We start from the raw sequence: 25,400 nt of genomic DNA, 5'->3' as shown, positions 1-25,400 counted from the left end.
CAGATCAATAAAAAGGGAAGCACAATATTGTTTTTTATCAAGAGCAACAAGTATATCATTTATCACTTTTGTAGCAGCCGTGATGGTGCTGTGTTTTTTCCTGAAGCCGGATTGCAGTTTAGAGAGTAGGTCACTAGAGTACAGGAACTCTTTAAGTTGATCACAAACAAGAGATTCAAGAAGTTTTGACAAAACGCACAAGTTTGATATTGGTCTGTAGTTATTCATAACAGCTGGATCACCTCCTTTTAATAAAGGGGTAACAAAAGCAGACTTCCAAACAAGTGGAATTTCTTTGTTTTGGATTGAAAGATTAAAGAGGACTGTAAGAGGTTGAGCTATATGAGAGTAGAAGTAGGGCTCTATCAAGTCCGGTCCGTTTGATTTCCTGTGATCTAATGCTTTGAGAGCTTTATGCACTTCCTGCACAGTAAAAGGAACAAAATTAAAATACTCTCCAGAAGACATTTGAGGTTCTGTGCAGGAAGTCACAGGGGGCCACTCCTGTGGAGTCAAACAAAGAACCAGAAGCTATGAAATGGTTGTTAAAGCTATTTAAGACCTCGGTCCTATCGTAGACAGGGACAGTGTCTTTTAAGACATATTTTGGAAGAGCCTGAGGTCTTCTATTTACAGATAGAGACTTTATCACTTTCCAAAATTTCTGTGGATTGTTGAGGTTTTCTGTTGTGACAAATAAGTAATAATCTGATTTAGCCTTCTTAATAAGAGAAGTACATTTATTTCTTAAATGCCTAAAATTAGACCAATCAGAGGGATAATCGCCTTTTCTGGCTTTGGCCCATACCACATTGCGCTGATGGATGGACTCTGACAATTCTGGAGAAAACCAAGGGTTCTCTTGTCCCTTGACTCTAAATTTCCTAATAGGAGCATGTTTATTTACAATCTTCATAAAACTCTCCTTGAAATATGCCCAAGCCAGTTCCACATCTGGCAACAAACTCAATTGCCCCCAATTAACCAAAGCTAGATCATGATGATAGGCTTGCTCATTCAATTTTTTTTAAATTTCTCTTGCAAATAATACGCGGATTGCATTTGGGGATTTTAGTGTTCCTGCAAGTAGCAACAACACAATGATCACTCAAATCATTGCAGAACTGATGAAAACTTATGAGGGACATTTGTTAGGATTAAGTCAATCAAGGTAGACTTATTTGGACTCTTTACATGTGGCCTTGTAGGTAGGTTGACCAACTGGCTTAGGTTAATAGAGTCACAGAAGGATTTAAATTCACCAGAAACTGCATTTAGCCAATCCCAATTAAAATCTCCAGCCAACAAAAGTTCCTTGTAATTTAATTTTGACAAAAGATACTGTAAGGATGGTAATGCTTCCTTGATGGCAGATGGAGGCCTGTAACCACCGCAACAGTTATAGACAGGGACTTAACTATTTCTACGTTTAAAGCCAAAAACTCCATTTGCTTAGAAATAAATTCAGATAGAACAATTGATACATCAAATCTTGATTTTACATAAATGGCTACGCCACCACCTTTTTTGGGCCTATCTGTATGATGAACGTTGTATCCAAGTATGGCGATGTCATCATTAGAAATAGATTTGGATAACCAGGTTTCAGAAATGATCACAATATCTGCATCTGTCGATTTCACCCAAATTCTGACCATGTCCATCTTGGGTAGTAAGCTGCGCACATTAAGATGAACACATTTTAACCCAGGCATTGATTTGAAATCAGCAGGGGTCTGGACGTATTTCAGCTCAGGTCCAGGATTTGGTTGCACGTTTCCAGATATAAGTAAAAGTAGAACAATCAACAATCTTCGTTTCACACTACATTTTGGAACAGACTCACCCTTAACCCTGGCTCCAGGCCGAGGTAAATGTGGATCAGGCTTATTAGCCCAGGCTCCAAGACATCAGTACAGGTTAAACTATACAGACAGAAGTCAACAAGACACCGTACAGACAGCTAGAGCAACACATACGCTTTCTCAGTAAGCCATGCAGAGCTACAGTAAGCAGCAAGACATTAGCACAGTTACACATCAACAGTATCCCCATTCAGTATAAGAAGCCATGCAAGCATCAAAACACAGCCAAGCAACACAGCCCCGAGCCATCTTCTTGCACCGTTCAACCGTGCAAAGCAGTAGCAAGCAGTAATAAAAAGATGAAATAGGCTACATCACTCGTGAGGGAGGAGTTAATACAGCACAGGTTAATAAGATGGTAAAATAGTTATTGACTCTCTCCTGCTGTTAGAGTAGCTGCTCTTCATGCTCTCCTCTCCTTTGTGTGTTTCAGGATATCAGTCCATCATGGACGCAGAGCGAGCTCCTCCCCTGGGTCCAGGTCCTTTATCTGACGGACAGTTCTACTCTCCACCAGAGTCAGTGGCAGGTCTGTTCACTCACACCGACATTAACCCCAAAATATCTCACACTTACCTAGGGTTGGGTATCGTTTGGGTTTTGTCCGATACCGATGCTAAAACGGTACTTAATACTTACGATACTTAAAACGATGCCAGTGCTTAAACGGTGCCTGAACCGATACTTAAAAGATAGGGTAATAGGGAATAGGGTACTTGAAGGTATGGTGAAGGGTATGTGATGATGTGGGGGTATTTTAATTCCAAAGGCCAAGGGAACTTTATCAGGATGCATAGTATCCTGGATCCATGAAATAACTGGCCTTTAAAAATAAAAGTCTGCCTGCCTCTATGGGAATTTAACATAGGGGTGTACTTACTTATGCCCCCTGTATTTTAAGGAAGAACATTTATTTATTTACGATACATTATTCATTCACAAAGAAAATTGGTGTCCTTAAAGGTTGGATTTTTCCTCATTTTTTTAATTAAGGCATTAAGATCAATTTCCTAAAGATGATTTTTTTATTCCTGTTTTTAGTCAACTTTAGCATGGGTTCATAAACTTCTGAGCACCACTGTAGAAACCTTTTAAAACTGGGTCAAATTAGACCCGAGGACAACAGGAGGGTTAAATAATTGACCCAGTAACCTCTAGTGGTATGAAGACCTGCACATAGATTTGATTTGTCCAGGTTATCAGATTTCTGAGTCCACCCAGTATTAATTTAAACCAAAAAAACTATGAATATTATGGGGTGGGCATCTCTCCCTTATAAAGCCCAGTTCAAACCATAAATTCACGATGAGACGAGTTGAAACTTGCTCACTCTCTGTTCTACATTCTGTTATGCACCACATAGGGTTGGGCTCATAGATATAGAAGTTCTTTATCTATGGTTGGGCATGGTTTGGATCTTAACAATTCTGATTCCAATTCCGATTCTTCTTTGGATTCCGGTTCTTATCGATTCTTGATTCCGATTCTTTGAGGGGTGGAGTTGAAACGGGTCACATGCCTATATTCACCTATTTTGATTCAATGGTGGGTTGCAGTTTTACCGGTAAAATAAAGCCACAATAGAGCGCTGTTTACTGTGCTCCAAGGCTGCAACACAAGCGCCTGGCCGCTACGGAAACCAGAACTTGCGCATGTTAAATTGGGAAGCGATGATCGGATTTGAAACTAAATCCACCAAAACGATTCCAATAAAGAAACGATTCCACTGAAATCATCATTTTTGAAAGGATTCCAAGTAGGAATTGCTTCTCGATGCCCAACCCTAGCACCACAACACCAAAGCAAACTCCTTGCATGTGACCAGAGTTTGATTCTGAACACTGATTTTGTTTCTCTCTCGTGTTCAGACTCTGACGAGGAACTGGATGATAAACACGATCCAGAAATAGGACTCATCCAGTAGCGAGCTAACAGGTAAACCGTACGTAGTGGAGAGTCGTGGCTATTTCTTGAAGATGATGCAGTTAATGTCTGTATCTTACAGAGCCCGACTGATATATCGGCGGGACGATATTATCGGCCGATATTAGACATTTTCCAAACTATCGGCATTTATAATGGCCGATAAATGAATTTTAAAAAATTAAATAAAAACGGACGAAACCCCCTTCAACCATGTTGAGTGTTGGCGTTGCATAGTTTGTCCTCCAGAGAGCGCTCTACAACAGCCCTGTTGGCAACACACGTGTTTAACCCTTTAAGTTTCGGATCTTAAGTTTGTATTTTTATACATTTTATTTATCAGAACTTGAATATATTTTGATGTTCATCTGTTCTGTTGTGACAATAAAACAAACAAGTTTATTTTTAAACTGCATCATCATATTATTTTAGTGAGGATAACTACTATAAACTATAAATAACTACAGATAACTAATGTTAGGGAAATCTGTTAATGTTTTGTTACGCCTTTCTGGATTTTTTTTTAAAAATATATCGGCCGATATATCGGATTTTTAAATCACCAAATATTTGTATCGATCTCGGCCTTAAAAAAATCCTTTATCGGTCGGGCTCTAGTATCTTAACCCAAGTTATGAACCTGTTTTTGTTCTCCTCAGGATATCCGTTTCCGAAGGCGACGTTGTTCTCCTGCTCCCGTTGGACCACTGAGGGGAATCTCTGCCTTACACATTCTGCTATTTTAGCTTTGGTTCGCCTCAAAGAAGTCTTTGTATATTCATACTCACGAATGCACCTCTGATATCAGCCTGCTGCATGTGCACCCGGGACTGGAAAAAGTGCCACTTAAAAAAGCAATTTCCTTATCACGACTCATTCGTTTTCAGGGTGTTTTTTTTCCCCTCACATTTAATAAAACTCTGTAGCTTAGAGGGAAATAAATATGAATGGATATTTATACACAAAATTACATGTGTCTCAAATGGGAAGAATTTGATTTGAATAAGAATTAAATCCATAAATTTGGGATCTGTTTCAGTGTCAAACCCATAATTCAAAGTGGTTTTTTTACAGTTATTTCTTCTCTAAGGTATTAATGTCTTATATTTCCAATGTCATGTTTACTTTTAATTTGTCGATCATTTGTATATGCTTGGGTTTGAAGTCACTGTAAAGGAAAAAAAAAAAAAAGGCTTGTTCGATAGACTGCATTAAAAAAAAAAAAAAGGATTTTTTTTCGGCCAGTATTGAGCTTATGGATCGCGTTTGAAGCGAACACAAGAGGAAATATTAACAATTTACTGCGTTTAATAACTCTGAAATGTATTTGACTACTTCCAGGTCTTTAAAAAGAAGGTTGAAACAACTTGCACAGTGTGGAGATTTTAAGAAAACTGCCTGCTTCTCAAAGAGTGAAGTATTATTTTACCTTAAAACCAAATGAGCCATAAACGTGCAGCACTTAAACGTGAAGGTTTGAGCTGCTCTGCGTGAACTGTTAACTGCTCTTAAAACGCTGCTATTCCACACAGATGGAGCTCAACATGAGCTGAAAAATACATGTACATATATATATCCATGCATGCCTTGCAAGCCAAGTGGTTTTGCTTTTATGAAAAGCTTGTCTGTAAAATAGAATCAATAAAATGTGAAATGTTGTTTGTGTTTTTTTTAAATATATTTTATTCTGCTTTTTGATTTGTAGCGTTAACCTTCTCCTCAACTACAAAGGCCCAAAGTTATGGAAAGCCGATGACAAGTACTCCGATCAATCATCATCCTGAATTCAAAATCTTACTACAGTAATGTTACCAAAAGTAAACATATGCATTATGCAGAATGGCCAGTTTTATCAACATACTACACTGACTTTTTGGGGACTTTTTTCAACATAATATACTACAGTGGTGTAGTCTATGTGATTCACAGGTATACGCAGTATACCCACTTAAAAATGTGCTATGATACGCAACAGCATGTTTATGTGACAGAACTTTCACTTCAGATATTTGTATTCACAAATACAGGGTCAAATAATGTGACAGCAAACTAAACTAACACAGACATACTATACTATGACTTTTTTAACTTTTTTTTCGACCTGCTATACTATGACTTTTTTCGACGTACTATAGTATGAATTCTTTGACTTTTTCGACATGCTACACTGACTTTTTATGACTTTTTTTGACATACTATACTATGACTTTTTTTTACTTTTTCAACATACTATACTATAAAATCTTTGACTTTTTCGACATGCTAAACTATGACTTTTTTGTACTTCTTTTGACATGCTATACTATGACTTTTTGGATTTTTTTTATACATACTATACTATGACTTTTTTTAACTTTTTCCACATACTTTATTATGAATTTTTTTAAGCCACACAGTCACAATGAATACATCTTCCATTTATTTCAGGATGATAAACTGAAATGCTGAGAATGCTTCTCTGACAAAGAGCCCTGAAAATATGACAGAAAAATACAGGGAATTCATTCAGTCACCGCTCCATCCCTTTGGTTACTTTGTTGGGGAAGACCCATGACTAGGTGGAGAGATTTTATATATATATATCAGAATTTGAATCAGAAAGGAGTTTATTGCCACGGCAGTTACTCTACGTGGTATTCGTATACATACACAAACATATTTAACATTCATAAGCATAAACAATAAATACAGAGACAGAAACCATATATACAAAATAGCTGTTTAAGTAGTTTAAGCACTCCACCCTGGCCTGGGAACGCCTTGGGATGTCCCAGTCAGAGCTGGCTATAATGTGGCTGGGGAATGAGAAGTTTAGGGTCCTCTGCTGGAGCTGCTGCCGCACCCAGGACAAGAGGATGATGATGGATGGATCCACGTTAACCATTCTTCACATGGGCGTGAATTGATCCCACACACAGCACTTATCTAAACCAGGGTCCCTCCACGGTTCTCCAAGTTACATTTAAGACTTATAAGACATTTTTAAAACCACCTAGGATGAAATTTAACACCAACTTTAATTCCATATAATGGGAAATCGGCGTGGATTAAAAGCCAGAGAAAATAAGTATTCACAGAGTAACATTATGTGAATTTAATAAAACATTTCATCATAACACTCACAATCATATGTAATACAGAACATCTCTGTGAAGTGTGTTTGTAATCTAATGACAAAATAACTAACTAAACACGATGGATAACTCATAAGTCCTACTATCCCACATTAACATGTCATTTTTTGAAGTGTGTTGCCTGTGCTTTAATTTACAAACTTATTTGTTATGTTGCGTTTTGAGTGCCGTATAAAAGTCATAGTATAGTATGTTACAAAAGTTAAAAAAAGTCATAGTATAGTATGTTACAAAAGTTTAAAAAAGTCATAGTATAGCATGTCGAAAAAAGTACAAAAGTCATAGTATAGCATGTCGAAAAAAGTCATAAAAAAGTCATAGTATAGTATGTCGAAAAAAGTAAAAGTCATAGTATGTCGATAAAAGTAAAAAAAGTCGTAGTATAGTATGTCGAAAAAAGTAAAAAAGTCACAGTATAGTATGTTACAAAAGTTAAAAAAAGTCATAGTATAGTATGTCGAAAAAAGTAAAAAAGTCACAGTATAGTATGTCGATAAAAGTAAAAAGTCATAGTATAGTATGTCATAAAAAAGTTGTAGTATAGTATGTCGAAAAAAGTAAAAGTCTATGTATAGTATGCATGTATAGTACTATCACATATGACTATACATACTATAATATGACATGTTATTTAGGTTTTCAGTAAGATAAACAGACTGAAAAAACATTTTGAAATAAAAATTATCTGAAAAATAAAGTGGGAGGAACGATTCATTTATTTCATCCTGCTTCTTTATCGAAAAACATTTTTCAAATGAATTAAATAAACAAATGTTAGTTAAAAAAAAAAATCATAGAACCTAATTGGATAACATTTCAAGATTCAAAGTTATTCTTTTAAGTATAATAGTGTTTATTATCTCCTTAAAGCTTTGCTCCCTTCATATTCAACCACTGGGGAGCAACACGTCACCTTTACACACAAAAAAAACGACAAAATCAAACCCACAGACCAGCAGTTCCTGTAATACCGTTTTATTATTTTTTCACATTTTTATAGACAGAAGTCAAGTATCCAAGGCATTTTGTAAACAGTGTCTCCACACATCTACATGTTGCCCCTTATCAGTCAAAAACACTGTCCTTTTGAAATAAATACAATGCTGATTTTAAAAGAAAAGAAGAAAAGTAAACTGAGGATATTCTAACCTACATCAGCCTGAAGGAGCTCATACGGAGTCTTTGTGTCTGAAGTCAGAGTCTGGAAATGAGGCCACGTTACATGAAACGACTGCACGACATATGGAGGTAAATAACTCCTTTGACCCAAAGAGGAGGTGAAAGGAGGATAAAAACACGGAACACAAACATCCTGGAGCTGGAGTCCATAAAATCTCTGTGTATTCAGAGACAAGTAACAACCAGAGGATGAAATACTGAGACTGCCTGCATGACTGACTGTACTCTTAATGTCATAACTGCAGTTTGAGGATTTTTTTTCCTGGCATTATTGTCAACTGTTGAGTGAGTTTTAGGGAATGTTGGGTTTAAACACAAAAAATGCCAATATACTGCTTTTATAGCTTCGTTTAGCAAAAAAAAAAAAATGTTTGTATGTTTGAGCCACCAAATGTGAAATAATTAGGGATGCACCGAATCCAGGATTCGGCCGAATATTGGGCTTTTTGACGGGGTTGGGTTTCTGCCGAACCTTACAATTTTTTTCCACCGAACCGAACCCTACGCTTGTACTACGCGCGCTACGCTGGTCGACGTAATGACGGCGCCGTTGATTACGGGAAGGTGTTTACGTAGGTGGAGCGTTCAGTGCAGTAGGCTGTGAGAAAGTGAAAATGGAACTCGTGAGCAGAAAAAGTGTAGTTTGGCAGTACTTTCAGTCAAAAGAAGGCCATTCAAGTCCAGCTACATGTTCGATTTACAATGCTGATTAGTCTGGTGGTGGCGAGGACCCTAAACTATACACAACATCACCGCTGTTACAACATCTGGTATGAAACATCTGAAAGAATACGAGTTGTGCATGAAGGAATCTACAGACAGCAGCCAAAATGCAGCAACTTCAGGTACGGCAAAGGAAGGACAGTCACAGGATTCGGTATTCGGTTTCGGCAGAATCTTAACCAGTGGATTCGGTATTCGGCCGAACCCCACAAATCTGGATTCGGTGCATCCCTAGAAATAATTAATCAAAAGATACAAGTTTTGTACAGGTTTTGTATTGATGGATAAAACAAAACATTAAATATGTGAAATGATAGGGTTGGGTCCCAGAAGTTGGTGTTTTAAAATGAATGGTTGAGGGATGATGTTGGGAATACTCACTAGACTTGAGACTTGGCATTTGACCAAATGTAGATTAGTCCGCCGCTGAAAAAAGTCCCCCAATAAATGCACTATTCCCTCCAGTTTTTTGTTTGATAAAAACCACAGCGGCCAGCTGTTCCAGAAATTGACAGAGTCAAGGTTTTTAAAGATTACGTCTTCAGTAAGAACCAATGAGCTCGGAGCTGAAAGCAACAAACCGAGATGAGAAGTCAGAAAGTTTGGAGAGACGGACTAACACAATTGTTGGTTTTGGGTTGCTGTTCTCATCAAACGTTTTACAGCGGCTCGTTATTGCATGAAATAAGATTAGGATTTCCAGAGTATAGCTTATCAGGAAGGTGGACTCAACATTTCATCCTCTCAGCGTCGCATGTGATTTCAAATGGCAGCTGAACAGGAGCGTCACACAAACAAACAAACAAACAAACAAACAAACTGAAAGAGTAAAAGTGAAACGTAGGCACGGAGAAACAGGACGTGGGAGGATGATGAGCATCCCGGTGCTTCGCTAACACTACACGGATCAACACTGGAGTTAGTTTTTTAGTTTTTTTACTTTCGCTTTTTACATGAAAATGGAATGTGGTGTTGTGTGTTTTCTACTCTACTCTACTGTCTCTACTGTGTTGAGCACTGAAAACCATGCGTCAAGGTTCTTTTGTGCCCCTTAGACCTTTCTTTTTTTTTTTTTTATTCAATAGTGCGTGTCTGACTGACCGGTTATGTACGATTATTACCCTCTCCCCTCCCCCCATGTGTCATCTTAAAAGTTCACCTAGATTACACAAAAAGACAAACAACGTGAGCTGTAATCTTTCTCTGTAGAACGTTCAACATCGTGCATCGCATTTTAGAAAAGTTTGTTTCACTGTGGCCTTGAAACCGTCACAAGCGCTCCGCGTTGGCTTTCTCACGTTAGAATTGTTTATCAAGTGCTCATATTATGCTCATTTTCAGGTTCATAATTGTATTTATGAGTATGAGAGCGTGCCCTGACAGTACCTAGGTAAGGACTACTAGCCAGTCAGAAGCAGAGTATGAGGGTGTGCCCTGACAGTACCTAGGTAAGGACTACTAGCCAGTCAGAAGCAGAGTATGAGGGCGTGCCCTGACAGTACCTAGGTAAGGACTACTAGCCAGTCAGAAGCAGAGTATGAGGGCGTGCCCTGACAGTACCTAGGTAAGGACTACTAGCCAGTCAGAAGCAGAGTATGAGGGCGTGCCCTGACAGTAGCTAGGTAAGGACTACTAGCCAGTCAGAAGCAGAGTATGAGGGCGTGCCCTGACAGTAGCTAGGTAAGGACTACTAGCCAGTCAGAAGCAGAGTATGAGGGCGTGCCATGCTAGCAGCTAGCTGAGCATTATAACGTGTGTTCCAAAGTGACCACGTTTGTCTCTGAAGTAAAGGCTGGACTACAATAGAGCTGTTTGGAGCAGTTTGTGAACAGTGTTTTCTGTTGGAGATGGTAAGTCCCTTTGGGGTGGACTTTGGGCTTTTTCACTTTGTAAACCTATAACGTGCAAAAAAAAAAAAAAGATATATTAACACGATAAAGGATAAAAGCATAATATAAGCACTTTAACATTTGAGACGCACACTTTTTTCACTTTTGAAGACATTTCGGAAATCCTCAAAGACTCTTCAGTAAAACGGGTTTTTATCCACTCTTTGACCCCGACAAAGACGGAAACAAAAACGTCACATCTTCTACAAACGATTTCCTGGTTCTCCTTCTCCATAAACAACATGAAATCAAGGAGAGGGTTAACTTCTCCTGCTCCAGATTTCCCACCTTGGTCAGAAAAAAACAGGGGACACACTTTGTTTCTCTCACTGTGACTCTAGAGTCGCTACTCGCCCAGAAGCTAATTGCCGTCACTCTCTCACTTCTCCCTCGCTCTACCACACACACACACACACACACACACACACACACACACACGCCGGCTAGACGCACACACCAACGCACAAGTATAAACTTCAGGCCACTTACGTATAGGCTACGGCGAAAGCTCTGCGTGGAGCCTCCACACAACCAGAAATCAGACTTTATGATGGCAGGGAAAACCCTGAATTGTATTATTTAGCATTTATAACCCACTAGAATGTAGTTGTAAGCAGCTGTGAAGACATTTTGAAGTGTCTATTAATGCATTTGTCAACTATAACTCCTCTTATATATCTACATTGGTTACACATGTTAACTACTGGGGTAACAGTACAGTGTTGACCCATTTTTATTTGATCGCAGCGAGTTAAACTGGTTTGAATCTACTTTCTTAAAAACCAGATAAAGCGATCTTACAAGGATTTCAGAAATGTTTTCAAAAAGTCAGCAGATGAGCGGCTGAAAGGATTTATCTATTAATCAACGGCCAAAATATCGCTGGTTCCTGCTTCTCTAATGCCAAAGTTTTTCTGGCTTTTCTCTTCTATGATTGTAAATTGAAATATTTTTGGGGTTTTGGACTCTTGGTCGGACAAAAAAGAAAAAAAAAAAAAAGACATTTTTATAAGACATCAACTTGAGCTTCAGGACATTGTAACAGGCATTTTTCCGACATTTTAAACACAAAACTATTACCCATTAATCCAGAGAATAATCAGCGGATTCAATGATGGTGAAAATAGTCAACAATCTTCCTGTAACATTAATTCAAACGTCATAAATCGTCGCTGTCGGGTGAAGACCTTGTATGTCCAAAACCGTTGATTTTCAGAAAACATTTTATTTGGGTTCTTTGTTTTAATTCTGTATTTTTTTTTTTTTTACCAAAATGTTCTATAAACAGATTGGTGTTTGTAATCGTAATTCACCCTTTACAAAAATTGAGCACTGATTCTATTACGTTACTGTCTGTATAATAATCTTGGCCTCAATGAAAAAACAAACACTGAAAACATTTTATTGAGCCGTTTACCTTCGACAAAGTCGGATGAAATCACCTCGTCACTGTTTCAATGTTTACCAGACGTAAAGGGTGACCAATGGTATTGATTCATGAAAAAACGAAATGTAGAGATACACGGTTTCTGCCCGACAGCGAAGAAATGTAAAAGTACTGATTGTCTGAGACACACGCTGTAATGTAAACCTGCACTTTTGCATTTTTTTCCTGTTAAAACACTGTTTTGGTTGTTGTTTTTATCACAAATCATCACCGATATCTTGTACGTATAGTGCGTTCCATTTGTAGTCGGAACTCGGATTTTCTGGAGGTCAAAGTCGGAAACACGGCCCCTGACCTCGGACTTCCGAGCTCGGGACTCGGGCAACCACCGAGTACCCCGAGCTAAAAATCCAACATGGCTGCCCCGTGCATCAACAGTTGTGAAAGCTGTTATAAGCACTTCTGTATCATTTGTGTCTCACTAAATCAGTCGTACACACGGTGCTGTCCATATTCTATCTGTGGACATGTTGTTACGCTGTTTGTATGCACAAAAAACAGTGTCATGCGTTGTTATAAACTGGCATTGCTAACAGTGGCTAACCTAGCTAGAGCTAACGAAAACAATGAAAATCCGACTTGTAAATGGAACGCATTGAACTCTGCCCAGAGCCACTCTGGATCTGCCATAACCAATCGCTAACGTTTGGTCGTGACGTATGCTATGCGCATGTGCAACAAGAGGGGAGACCGTCAAGGCTTAAATTTAGCATTAGCATCGCTAGCGTTCGCCTTAGCTAACTCCTTCACCACTAACGGAGCGAGCTGGAAAATCTAACTTTTCCCGAACCCCGTGGTGAGGAGGGTCACAACATCATGGCCACCAACTAAACTCAGCAAAGATTGTTCTTGCTCGGGCTTTAACTTCTGGATATTCGGCAGCGTTGCCACAACGGACCGGATGGCTTTGCTCGCATCTTTCTCCTCCACAACTCTAGCTCACGTCCTCAACGTCATCGTTCTCAGCCACACACTCTGTTCACTGATTGGACCGCCAAAAATTTGGCTGGAGAAAACCCAAGACTATACTGCGAACCCAGACGTAGTACTGAAGGGAAATGAAAATTGAGCGTAAATACGTAGGAGGGCGGAGCCAGGCTAGGTCTTGCCTAGAAGTTGCGTGGGTTCCACAATAACGCTGATCTGAGACATGTTAGCTGTGTTCGAAACCGTTCCCGAAATCTTGTTCCCGAAATCTTGTTTGATCGTTCCCTATATAATTCACTATTTAATAAACACTACATAGGGAATAGGGAGTGAGTGAATGAGGGAACGGATTTGAACACAGCTGTTATTAGTCGAATTCATGCCTTCCTGTCTCTACATGCTGCTCCATTTCTCCCCAGCAGAGGACAGCGACACATCAGGACTACTGCATCATGTATTCACATGTAACACAGGACGGTCCCTAACATAGGACAGTCCCTAAAACGTTCAGTACGCTGGCCGTTCCCAACCTGGCGCGTGCAAATGTGATGACATGGGATCGCCGTAACTGTTTATACTCGCGTGTGGTGGTCGCAACACTAGTTGCAGTCTTCTCCTGAACAGATGTGGCGCTAATGAGGAAGGGCTAGCGAGTTTGCTCTTTCTACGGACTAGAAGAAGAAAAAGGTAAACAACGGCAGAACTGGCAGCAGCATTGACGTCAATGCTTCAATTTGATTGGATGACCTACTTCGTCGGATCAAGCCTTTCATTCACCATAAAATAACTCCTCTTAACCCAGTAAGTTTACAGGAGAGACTTGCAGTCACTGTGAGAGTCCTGGTATCCGGCGAGTGGTGCGCGCCAGCGAGATCTACGTCATTTTGACGTCACATTGGCGCGTGCAAGCTTGGATGCAGCTACTGTAAAACGTCCATGACACAGGACAGTCCCTAACACAAGTGTCTTCAGTAACATCTGAAGATTTGGGGCAAGCGGGGCAGATTCCACACTGCTGTAACACGGTCTTGAGCAAGGTGGCCGCTCTTTAAGAAATAAGTGCATTATTAGGAAATAATACTGCTTTAAGTCGTTGAAAAAAATGCATTCTGTGTACTTTACTCCAGTTCTTACAGCTCAGAAATGCCTTGGACTAACTTTAAAATGTCACATGACATTTTTTTTTTAAGAGAAGTCAACATTGTTCAGCCCCCCAGCCACAGTGGAGGCAGATTATCGCCATGGTAATCTTTATTCTTATAATTAACTGATTATCTAACTGTGAAACGGAACCATTAGTGAATACCTAATGTTGAAAATTTAAATATGAACATGAAATATTTTACTTTGAAAAACATATATATATATATATATATATATATATATATATATATATATATATATATATATATATATATATATATATATATATATTTTTTTTTTTTTTTTTTTTTTTCTGAATTTATGTGGTTTAAAGTCCCCTCTTTGAAATTTCCAAAGTTAGTTTTTTGTTTTTAGGATTCCAAAATTCAAGTTAATTTAATAAGTTTCAATTAAGGTCAAAATCACGTTGCTTAAATTAGAGGTTGGTGAAATCCGGACACCGAACTTCAACCCCAAAAAAAAGGGCTTCCCTTACAGTTACCTGAATATGTGAACCCAAAAAATGAAATAAGGTTTCAAAGCCGAAACCACACACACACAAAAAAAGTTTTTCAAAGTAAAATCTTTTAGTGCTATGACTTCAACATAAAGTGTTTAGTAGTCGTTCAATTTCACAATCACACATTCAGTTGCTTATAAAAGAAATCTAATTATTATGGCATTTTTTTGCTTCCATAGAGCTGCTAAATCCCAAACTTCCACTACTTTACCAACTAATAACTCATTTTAGAATAAAATATTTAAATGTGATTGAATATTTAATAGCGACAATTAAAAAGCATCCTTGCTTGCTTTAAGTAAACAAACGTCCTTTTCAAAATAAGAGACTGCCTTTGAAAAATTACGAGATTTAGAGGATTTTGTGTCACTGCAACAAAACGTCTTATCAAGTCCTTTTTGTTTGTTATTGAGTCCTAAACATTTAATTCACTTAAAGCTGTAGTGTGTAGTTTCTGTCTCCCCCAGGAGGAATTCTAAGTAATGACAACACTGTCGGTGCATCCACATGACACAAGCCTTCCGTGACCTCACCCTCCCCCCCCTCCTCCACCCAAGTACTTGTAACCAAGGAGACCCAGAGGATAAAAAAAAAACATGATGGACTCTTCAGAAGAGTCGCCGGACGCCACAATCTTCTGAACATAGTCATACTGAGAAATCCAGAGAGAGTTGTGTGGAGCTGATAGTCTTAGTTAGCTTTGTAGCAACTCATTTGGCAACGGCTTGAATGTAACGGACGTTCATTAATATCAAAAAGTTACACACTTAAGCTTTGAAATAAGTGAAAAGAAATCTGCCAGTGATAGAGATAATTTCAACAAATGTCCTGATGCCCGATTTGGTCTTCTTTTCAAATATATATTTCATTGGTAGAACATTTTTGAAACCATTTTTCGAGCTTTAAAGTTCATTAATGATGTTGGAATCTTGTGTGATACGACTGAAAACTGCAGAACAGTTCAGGAATGAACCTTAACTTCTGAGCAAAGATGGACGAGAAGTCCTAGAAGTTCTCAGAGAAAAAAAAAGATCTACAGTCAAATCAAAAGTATGAGCTTACGGAATTAAACTTTAGGTAACATTTCTTTCGTCAAAAGTTTGCGTGTAATTAAAGAGCCCAATAATGACAACACAAACTACTCGATAAAGATTACAGTGTAATAACTGCGTGTTAAAATGTCTGCAGCAAAAATTATTCTGCACATTAACTTCATTGACTACAGGGCCTAAACTGGGGACTGTGATCTAGTGCTAAAACCATTAACCATGAATTTAATTTAATTTTTTTTTTTTTTTTTTTTGTTCCATGAGAGCGCTGATATGCAGTGTCCGGAAAACAAACAAAAAAAATCACGGTGAAGAAAATGAAAAAACGCAAATGATAGAGGAAGAAGAAGCACACAGACGTGATGTGAGAGGGACGCAGGAGGATTGGCGAAGCTGAGGTACCTGTTCAGGTGACTTTTGTTTCCTACAGTTGGTCTGCGGGACGTCCAGTGTGTTTGCCTGCTTACTGTACATTTGAGGACAGTGATGACAGAAGGCACATATTGCCGGGGTGATGGGAGGGGGGGTGGGGGGTGTTTATTTTTCTTTTTTTTTTTTGAGTGATGAACTCTCCTCCATCCAAAGTGGGGAAGCTAAGCCTTTGTCCGCCTGCTGACGGATCACAAAGAAAACACCTGGTCGCTTTCAACGTTTTCACCCACCAAGCAGATTCTTCGTGTCGGATGAGCGACTCCAGGCTGGTTGGTTTTTCCAAATTATTCCAACTTTATTATCATTCGACCACAGATGCGGAGGTTCTGAATAAATCAGGACGCCCAGTTGATTTTATTTTATTTTTTGAGCCACAGAGGCCGGTGATGCAGACAGAACTTTGAAGCCAGCGTAAAATATCGTTTCCCTGGCTAACGAGAGTGATGAGATGAGAGCAGGACTTCCACGTGATGATTGGTGCCTTTGACAGTGGCTGACTGGACTTCAGAATAAAACTGCTGTCAGATGGGGAGACCTGCCTCGCAGGAGCTCAGACCCGGACTGAAACGTGTTCCAGCGAACGGGCCGGCGCGGGGGCAGGCGGCGCGGCAGGTGAGGGTGCCGCCGCAGGGGGAGGAGTTACTGCCTTTAGTTCGTCCCCGGGGCAACTCTGGGTGCTGACGCCGCGGTTGAGGGGGCCGGCACGCAGCGGCCCGTTGGCGTGCAGAGCGCTGGGGTCGGTGCGGGGGATGTTGACGGGGCAGGAGCGGGTGCGGGCGTGGCCCTTGTGGCCGCCCGGGTGGCAGACGAGGCTGCCCACGGTGTCGACGGGCGACAGGTGGCGCTTGACCCAGCGCTCCACCCGCTCCTCCTTGTACTTGATGGAGTACCAGGTGAGGAAGATGAAGAGGAAGCCGAAGAACTTGAGGCTGGCGGCGAGGCCGAAGTAGACGAAGCGCAGGGAGGTGACGTCGTACTCCCAGCAGGAGCCGTGGACGCCGCAGTCCTGCTGCCACAACATGCAGGTGGTGTCGATGACGGCGCCGAAGTAAATGGGTGTCGGGATGTAGGCTGAGGGGAGAAGAGAGGGAAAAGAAGGGGGAGGAAAGGAAGGGAGAAGACATGATGGAGGAAGAGGAGGAGAGAAGGATCAAGAAACAAAAGAAGATAAAGTATCAAAGGAAAGTCAAGGAAGGGAACGGGCGAAGGAGAGAGTGAAAGGAAAGAGAAGTGAGGAGAATAGTTTAAAAAAAATACAGAAAGGCATGAAAATCGTGAGGGGAAGTGAAGAGAGATAAAAAGGTGAGGGAGAGGAGAAGAGACAAGAGGGACAGAAAGAGAGAAATGAGCAAACTTGTGAGAACAGAAATAACCACGGAATTTAACTAAGAAAATCTGAACTGAAAATCTGAATCCTGTTTATTTTACTTCAGTTATAGAGCATCACACATTAGTAAAGTTGTTGGACTTGCGGTAAACATAAAAAAAGTACGATGAAGTATCCCATCCTGGCCCCAAAAATGCTGTTTCCTACAATTCTCATAATACAAAGCATCTTTTATTTCCCACCTACAATTCCTGGTTAATGCACCCGTCTTTCAAACCTCACACCCCCGGTTTGTGTTTCTCCTCTGACTGATTCATAGTGACAGCAGCTCTCTGAACGTCCCATGTATCAAATCCAATTAACCTCCTTCCTCCTTATTCAGGAGAATCAGCTCATTAGTCAGCAGTAACAGAATGTGCAGTGCATTTACAATCAATGCATTAAGCTGACGCTCTCCTCCTCGTCTGTACTGCTGCCCTGATCCAAACGGAGCGCATCACATCAAACTCTGAAAGCCACACCCACCGGAGGGGAAAATTATCAGCGCCACAACATGCAGCGACGGGCTCAAACGCTAACAAAGTGCCTGTAGTAGTAGTAGTAGTAGTGCATGAAGCTAGCTAAAAACCTCAGATTTGATGATGTCAAAGGATTATTTATTTTATTTATTTATTTCAGGTTTATTTAACAGGGACAATGCACACTAATAATACATATGAAAATGTAAAATGTGCCAGAATTAGCCAAAAGGCTATTTTACATCTGCTGTCCCTGGACAGATCGTACAATGTCACACCTAAAAAGAATGACAAGATCAACACATAAACAAGTACAGATTGTCATTATCAACATCAATACCAGCACACACATACACACACACACACAAGCTAAACGTTCAGTCCATGTAACCGACAACTTCGTAGGCATAGCACAAGTGGCACAAACTTTATGCACCCTATATATACCAGAGGACAAGTTGGCTGTTAGTAAGTAAATGTTAGCTATGTGTTAGCAAGCTAAGGCACTTGTAAACATAATATAGCATAGCTTTCTGATTTATCCACATTTCACTATAACACACGTTTCATACTGTCAGAATGATTTAGCTTAACTTACAGCAATACAGTTAGCCTAAAACTGACATTTCAGACTGATCTCATGAAGTGGCGTATGTATGACACGCCGATTCGTATGCCATTATTGGTGTGTTATCAAGACGCATACTCGCTTTTTAGCGTGTTTATCAACGCCGTTTGGCCTCCATTGACTTACACTATCTTGCAATTGCGTGTGAATTGACGCCCTAGCGAGTAGTATGAAAGGGCGAAAATCCGCGTAGGGAGGATGGGTCAAACACAGGACTTTCACCCAGGAGAGCAGGGATCGTGTCCCCCGTGTCACGTTTCCTTTGTGTACTTCGTGTGACGTTTCCTTTCCACGTTTGTTGTTTTCCTAAACCCAGCCGGTTGTTCTTTTCCTAAACCCAAGCCGCGTGTCACGTTTCCTAAACCCAACCGTAGCTTTCTTCTTTTCCTAAACCCAACCGTGGCCTCGCGATAACACGCAGACTGCTGTCCGCTGTATACAGCATAAACATACAAGTGGATAGCTCAAAATGCGTACAGATAACAGTGGCGTGTATGTTTACGCAAAGTCATGATGTCATGATGGACATTTGGATTTTTGACTTGGTAACAAAATGCTTGCTGCACACGTAACGTTAGCTTAGTGTCAGGTTCTCTTCCTGCTGATTCCTCACATCTGTATCCACTTTTGTCTGCCTAAAAGCTCAGTTTTTCAGTTCGGCCTCTTATAAAAACTCAAGTTATGGGTTCTTTACCCTGTTCGTAGTGCAACCCACTACAAAGAGGCTTGTTGTTTTCTAGAAGACGTAATTGATGACGAGGCACCTTCATGGAATACAAAGTGAATGGGGAGCAATTCATTGTTTTCCCTTCGGGACTTAAATGTGCTCCATCTCTACTCAGATAACACTGCTGATATTCTTCCTTCCCATTTAGACTTTTTCATGTCAAAAACGAACCAGGTGAAAATATTGAGAACTAAAATCTTCTGTCACCATAAGAAAAAAATTAGGAAGTAGTTTTCTGATTTTTCTTGTAGTTTTTTTTTTTTTACTCACCGAGAGTCCTGAGGAGAACAAACTGCATTCCCAGAGCGAACGGTCTCTCCTGCTCCGCTACAGACCTGCACAACACACAAAACCACACAGAAAGGTCAAGACTCCGGATCATCATAATAATAGAGGATGATATGAACCAAACAGGGATGGGTACAGAAACCCTAAACGACCGGTACCTAACTTATCGAATGAAAACGCAGATTTCGGTGCCACGTTTCAGTGCCACTTAAATGTCGGTGCTGCTCTCTGGTGCTCCGAAACGGACGTTAGCGGGAACAGAAGCATCGCTGCATGTGACGTTGGCAGCAGGTAACATTTAGCTTACCGTTAGCTAGGGGATGGTTTAAACACGTTTAAAATGCTGACAGCTAAACGGCGTAAAGTGTGATTGTATTTCACTGGAAACGATTCCAACACCAGGACGTCCAACAATCTGCAGCTAAAGACACAGAGTAGGCTAGCTGCACTTTGAGACACCACGGCCACTGCCGGAGTCGGAGATGTCCGAGAAACAACACAGACGAGCCTTAATGGTGCGTTCAATTGCACCTCGTAGGCTCACAGTGCATTCAATCTTGTTGTAAAGTACCCTTTCTGCCATCTAGTGGTTCTTCTTTTTGTCGTTTAACAACAACTGACGGGTGAAAAAAGTTATGGGTATTACATTTAATTAAAGGTCAAAAATTTCACTTTATGAGGTTTTTTAACATTAATATGAGTTCCCCCAGCCTGCCTATGGTCCCCCAGTGGCTAGAAATGGTGATAGGTGTAAACCGAGCCCTGGGTATCCTGCTCTGCCTTTGAGAAAATGAAAGATCAGATGGACCAATCTGGAATCTTCACTTTATGACGTCATAAGGGGAAAGGTTACCTCCCCTTTCTCTGCTTTACCCGCCCAGAGAATTTGGCCCACCCATGAGAAAGAGAGAGACATCATGGCTTGAAAACAAGCAAAGTGGCAGTTGGTCAAGGCCACACCCCCACCCTCCACCTTGCCCCCCCCCTCTCTCCTCCTCAATAGCATTTAAAGCTACAGACACAGAAATGGCACATCCTAAGGAAAGCTCATTGTGGGACTGGCTCTAGTGGCTGTAATTCTGCACCAAGGCTGAATTTCAGGAAAGAGACTTCAGATACAGTATTGGGGGACCACTAAGGTCTATATAAAAGAGACTTCAGATACAGTATTAGGGGACCACTAAGGTCTATATAAAAGAGACTTCAGATACAGTATTAGGGGACCACTAAGGACTATATAAAAGAGACTTCAGATACAGTATTAGGGGACCACTAAGGTCTATATAAAAGAGACTTCAGATACAGTATTAGGGGACCACTAAGGTCTATATAAAAGAGACTTCAGATACAGTATTAGGGGACCACTAAGGTCTATATAAAAGAGACTTCAGATACAGTATTAGGGGACCACTAAGGTCTATATAAAAGCATCCAAAAAGCAGCATGTCATAGGACCTTTAATCATTTAGATTTTAACCATATGGCCTTAGCAATAAACAAGCTGTTCTTTAATGTCGCCGATTGTTGTTTTGTGCTATTCTGTTTTTTTTAAAGCATCGGTTCAGGCAACGGTATCAGAAAAAAACCCTAACGATACCCAACCCTAGAACCAAACAGTGGTGGAATGTAACTAAGTACATTTCACTGTTTGGGTAAAACCGACTGTATTTGAGAAGTATTTCAGAAGGTGATACCTGAGGGTGACGATGATGGCGGAGGGCTGGGCGCAGGCAGTGATGAGCGTGACGATAAAGAGAAAGACGAGGAAGGGGATGAGGGTGTTGCACGTGCGGTTGCACTTCCCCGACACGGCGTAGCCATTCTCGTTCAGGTAGGTCTTGACGATGACGAGCTGCAGCTGGTTGCTGCCCTGGCCGCTGGACGACGGCGTGATGACCTGCCGGCTCTGGACGCAGGCGCAGTCCGAGTAGTTACGGATCTGGAGGGTAGCGAGATATATGTACGGAGTTTTAGGCACTTTAGGATCCATCATCAAGAAGACCGCAAGTCTCACATGAAATCACAAACCTTCAACCTCTCTTTCTCCACTTTTTAACAGTTCTTAGAGAAGCACAGAAACATTACATGTGTAAAAGCTTGATATTCTTTTTGAATGTTTTGGCACTCAAATCATAGATGTACAACGGCATTAGCTTGTCCAGGTTATCCGCTCTCCCTGCCTCTCACCCCGGTGCTGTCGTTGGCCACGCTGTTGCAGCCGGCCAGGCAGGGGTTAAAGTACGTGATGCCATCGGAGCCACAGACTGGAGCGTACTCGTGGATTTTACAGCCGCAGTTCACATTGCAACCTCCGGTCAGGTTCCTCTGGGTCATGGTGAGAGTCGGTCTGGAGAGAGAAAAATACACAGCAGCTCTTTAGGTTCTGCATTTAAAAATAGATTTTTTTTCTTCTGTATTTGAAGAGTTATTTGGGGTTAGTTTCAGCTTCATCAAGGTAACATGACTGACAGTTGAATGGACATGAAACTCTCCCGGTAAATAAAAAGAAGATAAGTAACTGTGAAATAAGAATATCTGGTTCTCTGAACTCTGTGGACATACAAACTGAAGGAAAGATGTTAACTACAACTCCCAAGGTGCATTTCTTTAAGAAAAACACTTCACTTGTGCACTCCTTCAACTGTGAGCTCAAGCTAAAGAGGACACTGATAAAACATTCAGCAGTTGAAATTATCTACAGTAGCTGTGCGATGTGAATGTTAAGAATCTAAATGTAATCTGGAGATCTAAATGTCTGCACCAAATTTCATGGCAATACATAGTCGTTTAGATTTTTCAAATACTTCAAATGCACAAACAAACCAACCAAGCAATTATTGAACTGGATAGCAAGCAAAACAGAGTGAACGAGTTCATCTGATATTGGGTACAAAAAAAGCAAAAGAATTGGAGAGAAAAAAGTAAAGTGGGAAGGAAAAAGAAAGATGGACGTTAAAAGACAAAATGAGAGTGAAGATGAGGCAGAATGGAAAAAAGGAAGGGTTGGAAAGAGAAAGTGATTGATGAAGACAGGACAGGAACAAAAAGGATGATAATGAGAAAAGAGGGATGTGGAAACAAGACGGAAAGACAAGAGACACATAAAGAAGAGAGATACAATGGATGAGAGATTAGAGGGTAGAAAGAGATGATGGAGAAAGGCAGAGTGGAAGAAGTTGAAAAGAACGATTGATGAGGGATGGGAGGGGAAAAGAGATAGAGAGATGATTGCGAGACAAAGAGGATATTGAAAGGAAAGAAAAATGATACATTAAAAAGATAAAATAACATTAAAGAAACAGAGCTGAAGATGAGGGCAAGAAGGACAGACAGACAGAGAGAAAGACAGACAGACAGACAGACAGACAGAGAGACAGACAGAGAGACAGACAGACAGAGAGAAAGACAGACAGACAGACGGACAGACAGACAGACAGACAGACAGAGAGAAAGACAGACAGACAGAGAGACAGACAGACAGAGAGACAGACAGACAGAGAGAGAGAGAGACAGAGAGAGAGAAAGGCAGACAGACAGACAGACAGACAGAGAGAGAGAGAAAGGCAGACAGACAGACAGACAGACAGAAAGACAGAGACACACAAAGAAAGACAGAGAGAGAGAGACAGAGACATACAGAGAGAAAGGCAGACAGACAGACAGACAGAGAGAGAGAGAGAGAGAGAGAGAGACAGACAGACAGACAGACAGACAGACAAAGAGGGAAACAAATAAAAAAACAGAGGGAGAAGCACGAGAGAAAAAACGAACGCAGTCAGCTAAAGACAGTCTCTTCCAAGCTGTCCTTGGACATATTCCATCGTTGCCATGTAATCACTCTCAGGGACGCTATGTCCCAAAAAAAACCCCTGCCTCTGATTACTGGCTCGCTATCTGATATCCTGGGCCGATCTGCACGCACGTTTCGTACCGGACGTCGGCCACAGACGGGGCGACAACAACGACCACTGACTCCGTCACACAAACTGCAGTCTGCAAACGGCCGTCTCGGATACAAGGGAAAGCTTTTAAAGACCCCGTTTCCTCCTGGGATTAAAACGAGACCTGAGAGGAGTGACCCCCGAGGGAGGTGATTAAAAAATGTCTAAGTTTAGACGGCTGACCACGGTGAAAACTGCTTCTATGTATTTATGCCAAAAAGTCAATGATAGTTTTGTTGTGGTGGATTATCTGTTTGCCTTTTCTGTCCGGAATCGGATCAAAATCTATGACATCGAAACATGAGAAAGAACTAAGTGGCAGTAAATGTGGAAAAAAGACTGACTTTTAGGGTTGCACCTAAAAATTATTTTTGTTATAAATCTGTAGCTTATTTTCTTGATTAATCGATTACTCATTTTTAGGGTTGTATTTCGCTTGGGTTTTTTCTGATACCGTTGGTTAAACGATACTTTTAAACTTTGCCGGTGCCTTAACGGAGAAACTAAAAAGAGCATAAAACGGCATTAAAGAACAGCTTGTTTATGGTTAAGGCCATATGGTCACATTTAATTAATTAATTTAAAATGTAATAACAATAACTTATTTCACCAGTCAATTGCCGTTAAACAACAAAAAGAAGAACCACTATATGGCAGAAGGGTACTATTTTAACGATCTAAGGGCACGGCGTGAAGCGCATGGCGCAGGTGCGTTCAGGGCGTGTCCAAATCCACTTTGGCTAGTTTGATGGCGGAAAAAAGGGTCCGTGCGCCGGGCGCATGGGGTTGTACTTAAGTCTTCATTAATTCATAGGTGTGTTTTGGGCGTAACATGCAATAAACCAATCAGAGTGTGTGTAACAAGCACAGTGTGCACGCGCTGTGCACGAGCCTAGGCGCATTTTACTAATTCACTGTTAAAATAACAATGAAATGCTGCGTTACTGACTTCAGACCAGGTTTTTGTTGGTCAATGGCGCGATCACTTCCCGCTGCCTCAAGATAGCAATACGCCCAGAATGCACCTGCACACACGACGCAGGTGCATTTGCTATTTAAACGAAGCGGGCGCTGGACGGAAAATTGACAACTGCGTCGGTCTTAAACTAGCAAAGACACTTCCGCCGGGCTTTGTGCTGCGCTGCTCTGCGCCGCGCCGGGTGCAAGATAGGGCCCTGAGTTTCTCGAGGTGCACTGAACGCACCATAAAGTCCCGACGGTGTTGTTTCTCTAACAACTCTGACTTGAAAATGGCCACGGTGTCTTTAGCTGCAGACAGTTGGACGTCCCGGTGTTGGAATCCTTTCCGGTGAAATACAGCCACACGTTAGACCGTTCAACCTTTTAATCGTGTTAAAGCCAGCTACTACCTAACAGTAGACTAACGTTACCCTAAAAACTAAACTCTGGGAATCTGCATTTAACACAAAGAGTGGGTATTTTTTTTAAATGTTTTAAATCAGAACCGAAACACCTTAGTTTTTGTATCAATAACACTACGATACTTAATAAAATATAGTCTAAAGTAGGAAAGGTTTTCTAATACCTGATCTAAGAGTACATAAACAAGACTAATAATGCATATCAGAAACCCAGCAATATTCACGACCTTTATCTTAATGAGTTGTGAGATAAAGATGTTTGCGGCTTTGAGAGAGGACATCCATCAGGTTTAAACAACAGGAGTGTGTTTAAGTGGATCAACGTAACAGGCTTGTACAAAGACAGAGAATAAGGCAG

At 40.7% G+C, this 25,400-nt stretch overlaps 2 protein-coding genes and 1 long non-coding RNA gene across 6 annotated transcripts in view; 1 reads left to right on the top strand and 2 right to left on the bottom strand.

The window, feature by feature from the left end:
* Nucleotides 1-5,447, top strand: part of stard3nl (STARD3 N-terminal like) — a 22,712-nt gene extending 17,265 nt beyond the window's left edge. The window contains exons 7-10 of one of the 2 annotated variants that reach the window (XM_031291070.2): nucleotides 2,299-2,394; nucleotides 3,734-3,800; nucleotides 4,448-4,452; nucleotides 4,485-5,447. In XM_031291070.2, the coding sequence (XP_031146930.1) occupies nucleotides 2,299-2,394; nucleotides 3,734-3,789 (152 nt within the window). In that variant the 3' untranslated portion in view covers nucleotides 3,790-3,800; nucleotides 4,448-4,452; nucleotides 4,485-5,447. Of the gene's footprint in view, nucleotides 1-2,298; nucleotides 2,395-3,733; nucleotides 3,801-4,447 lie in introns of both variants that reach the window. The other variant, XM_031291069.2, reaches the window with a different exon arrangement.
* A 3,915-nt stretch (nucleotides 5,448-9,362) lies between these two features.
* On the bottom strand, nucleotides 9,363-12,558 carry LOC116044013. The gene is made up of 3 exons (XR_004103592.2): nucleotides 12,336-12,558; nucleotides 11,113-12,304; nucleotides 9,363-9,643 (listed from the first exon to the last, which is right to left on the bottom strand). It is a non-coding gene; the product is annotated as an uncharacterized LOC116044013 (long non-coding RNA).
* A 4,201-nt stretch (nucleotides 12,559-16,759) lies between these two features.
* The window catches only part of LOC116044008 (solute carrier organic anion transporter family member 5A1-like), a 44,133-nt gene continuing 35,492 nt past the window's right edge, over nucleotides 16,760-25,400 (bottom strand). For all 3 annotated transcript variants that reach the window (XM_031291064.2, XM_031291063.2, XM_031291065.2), the window contains 4 exons: nucleotides 21,907-22,066; nucleotides 21,414-21,658; nucleotides 19,702-19,766; nucleotides 16,760-17,302 (listed from right to left, as the gene is read on the bottom strand). In XM_031291064.2, the coding sequence (XP_031146924.1) occupies nucleotides 16,782-17,302; nucleotides 19,702-19,766; nucleotides 21,414-21,658; nucleotides 21,907-22,066 (991 nt within the window). In that variant the 3' untranslated portion in view covers nucleotides 16,760-16,781. The remainder of the gene's footprint in view (nucleotides 17,303-19,701; nucleotides 19,767-21,413; nucleotides 21,659-21,906; nucleotides 22,067-25,400) is intronic.

Source organism: Sander lucioperca, chromosome 9, assembly GCF_008315115.2.
Source record: "Sander lucioperca isolate FBNREF2018 chromosome 9, SLUC_FBN_1.2, whole genome shotgun sequence".
Taxonomy (NCBI): Eukaryota; Metazoa; Chordata; class Actinopteri; order Perciformes; family Percidae; genus Sander; species Sander lucioperca.
The sequence above is the reverse complement of the archived record's forward strand: the minus strand, read 5'-3'. Positions and strand labels throughout refer to the sequence as shown.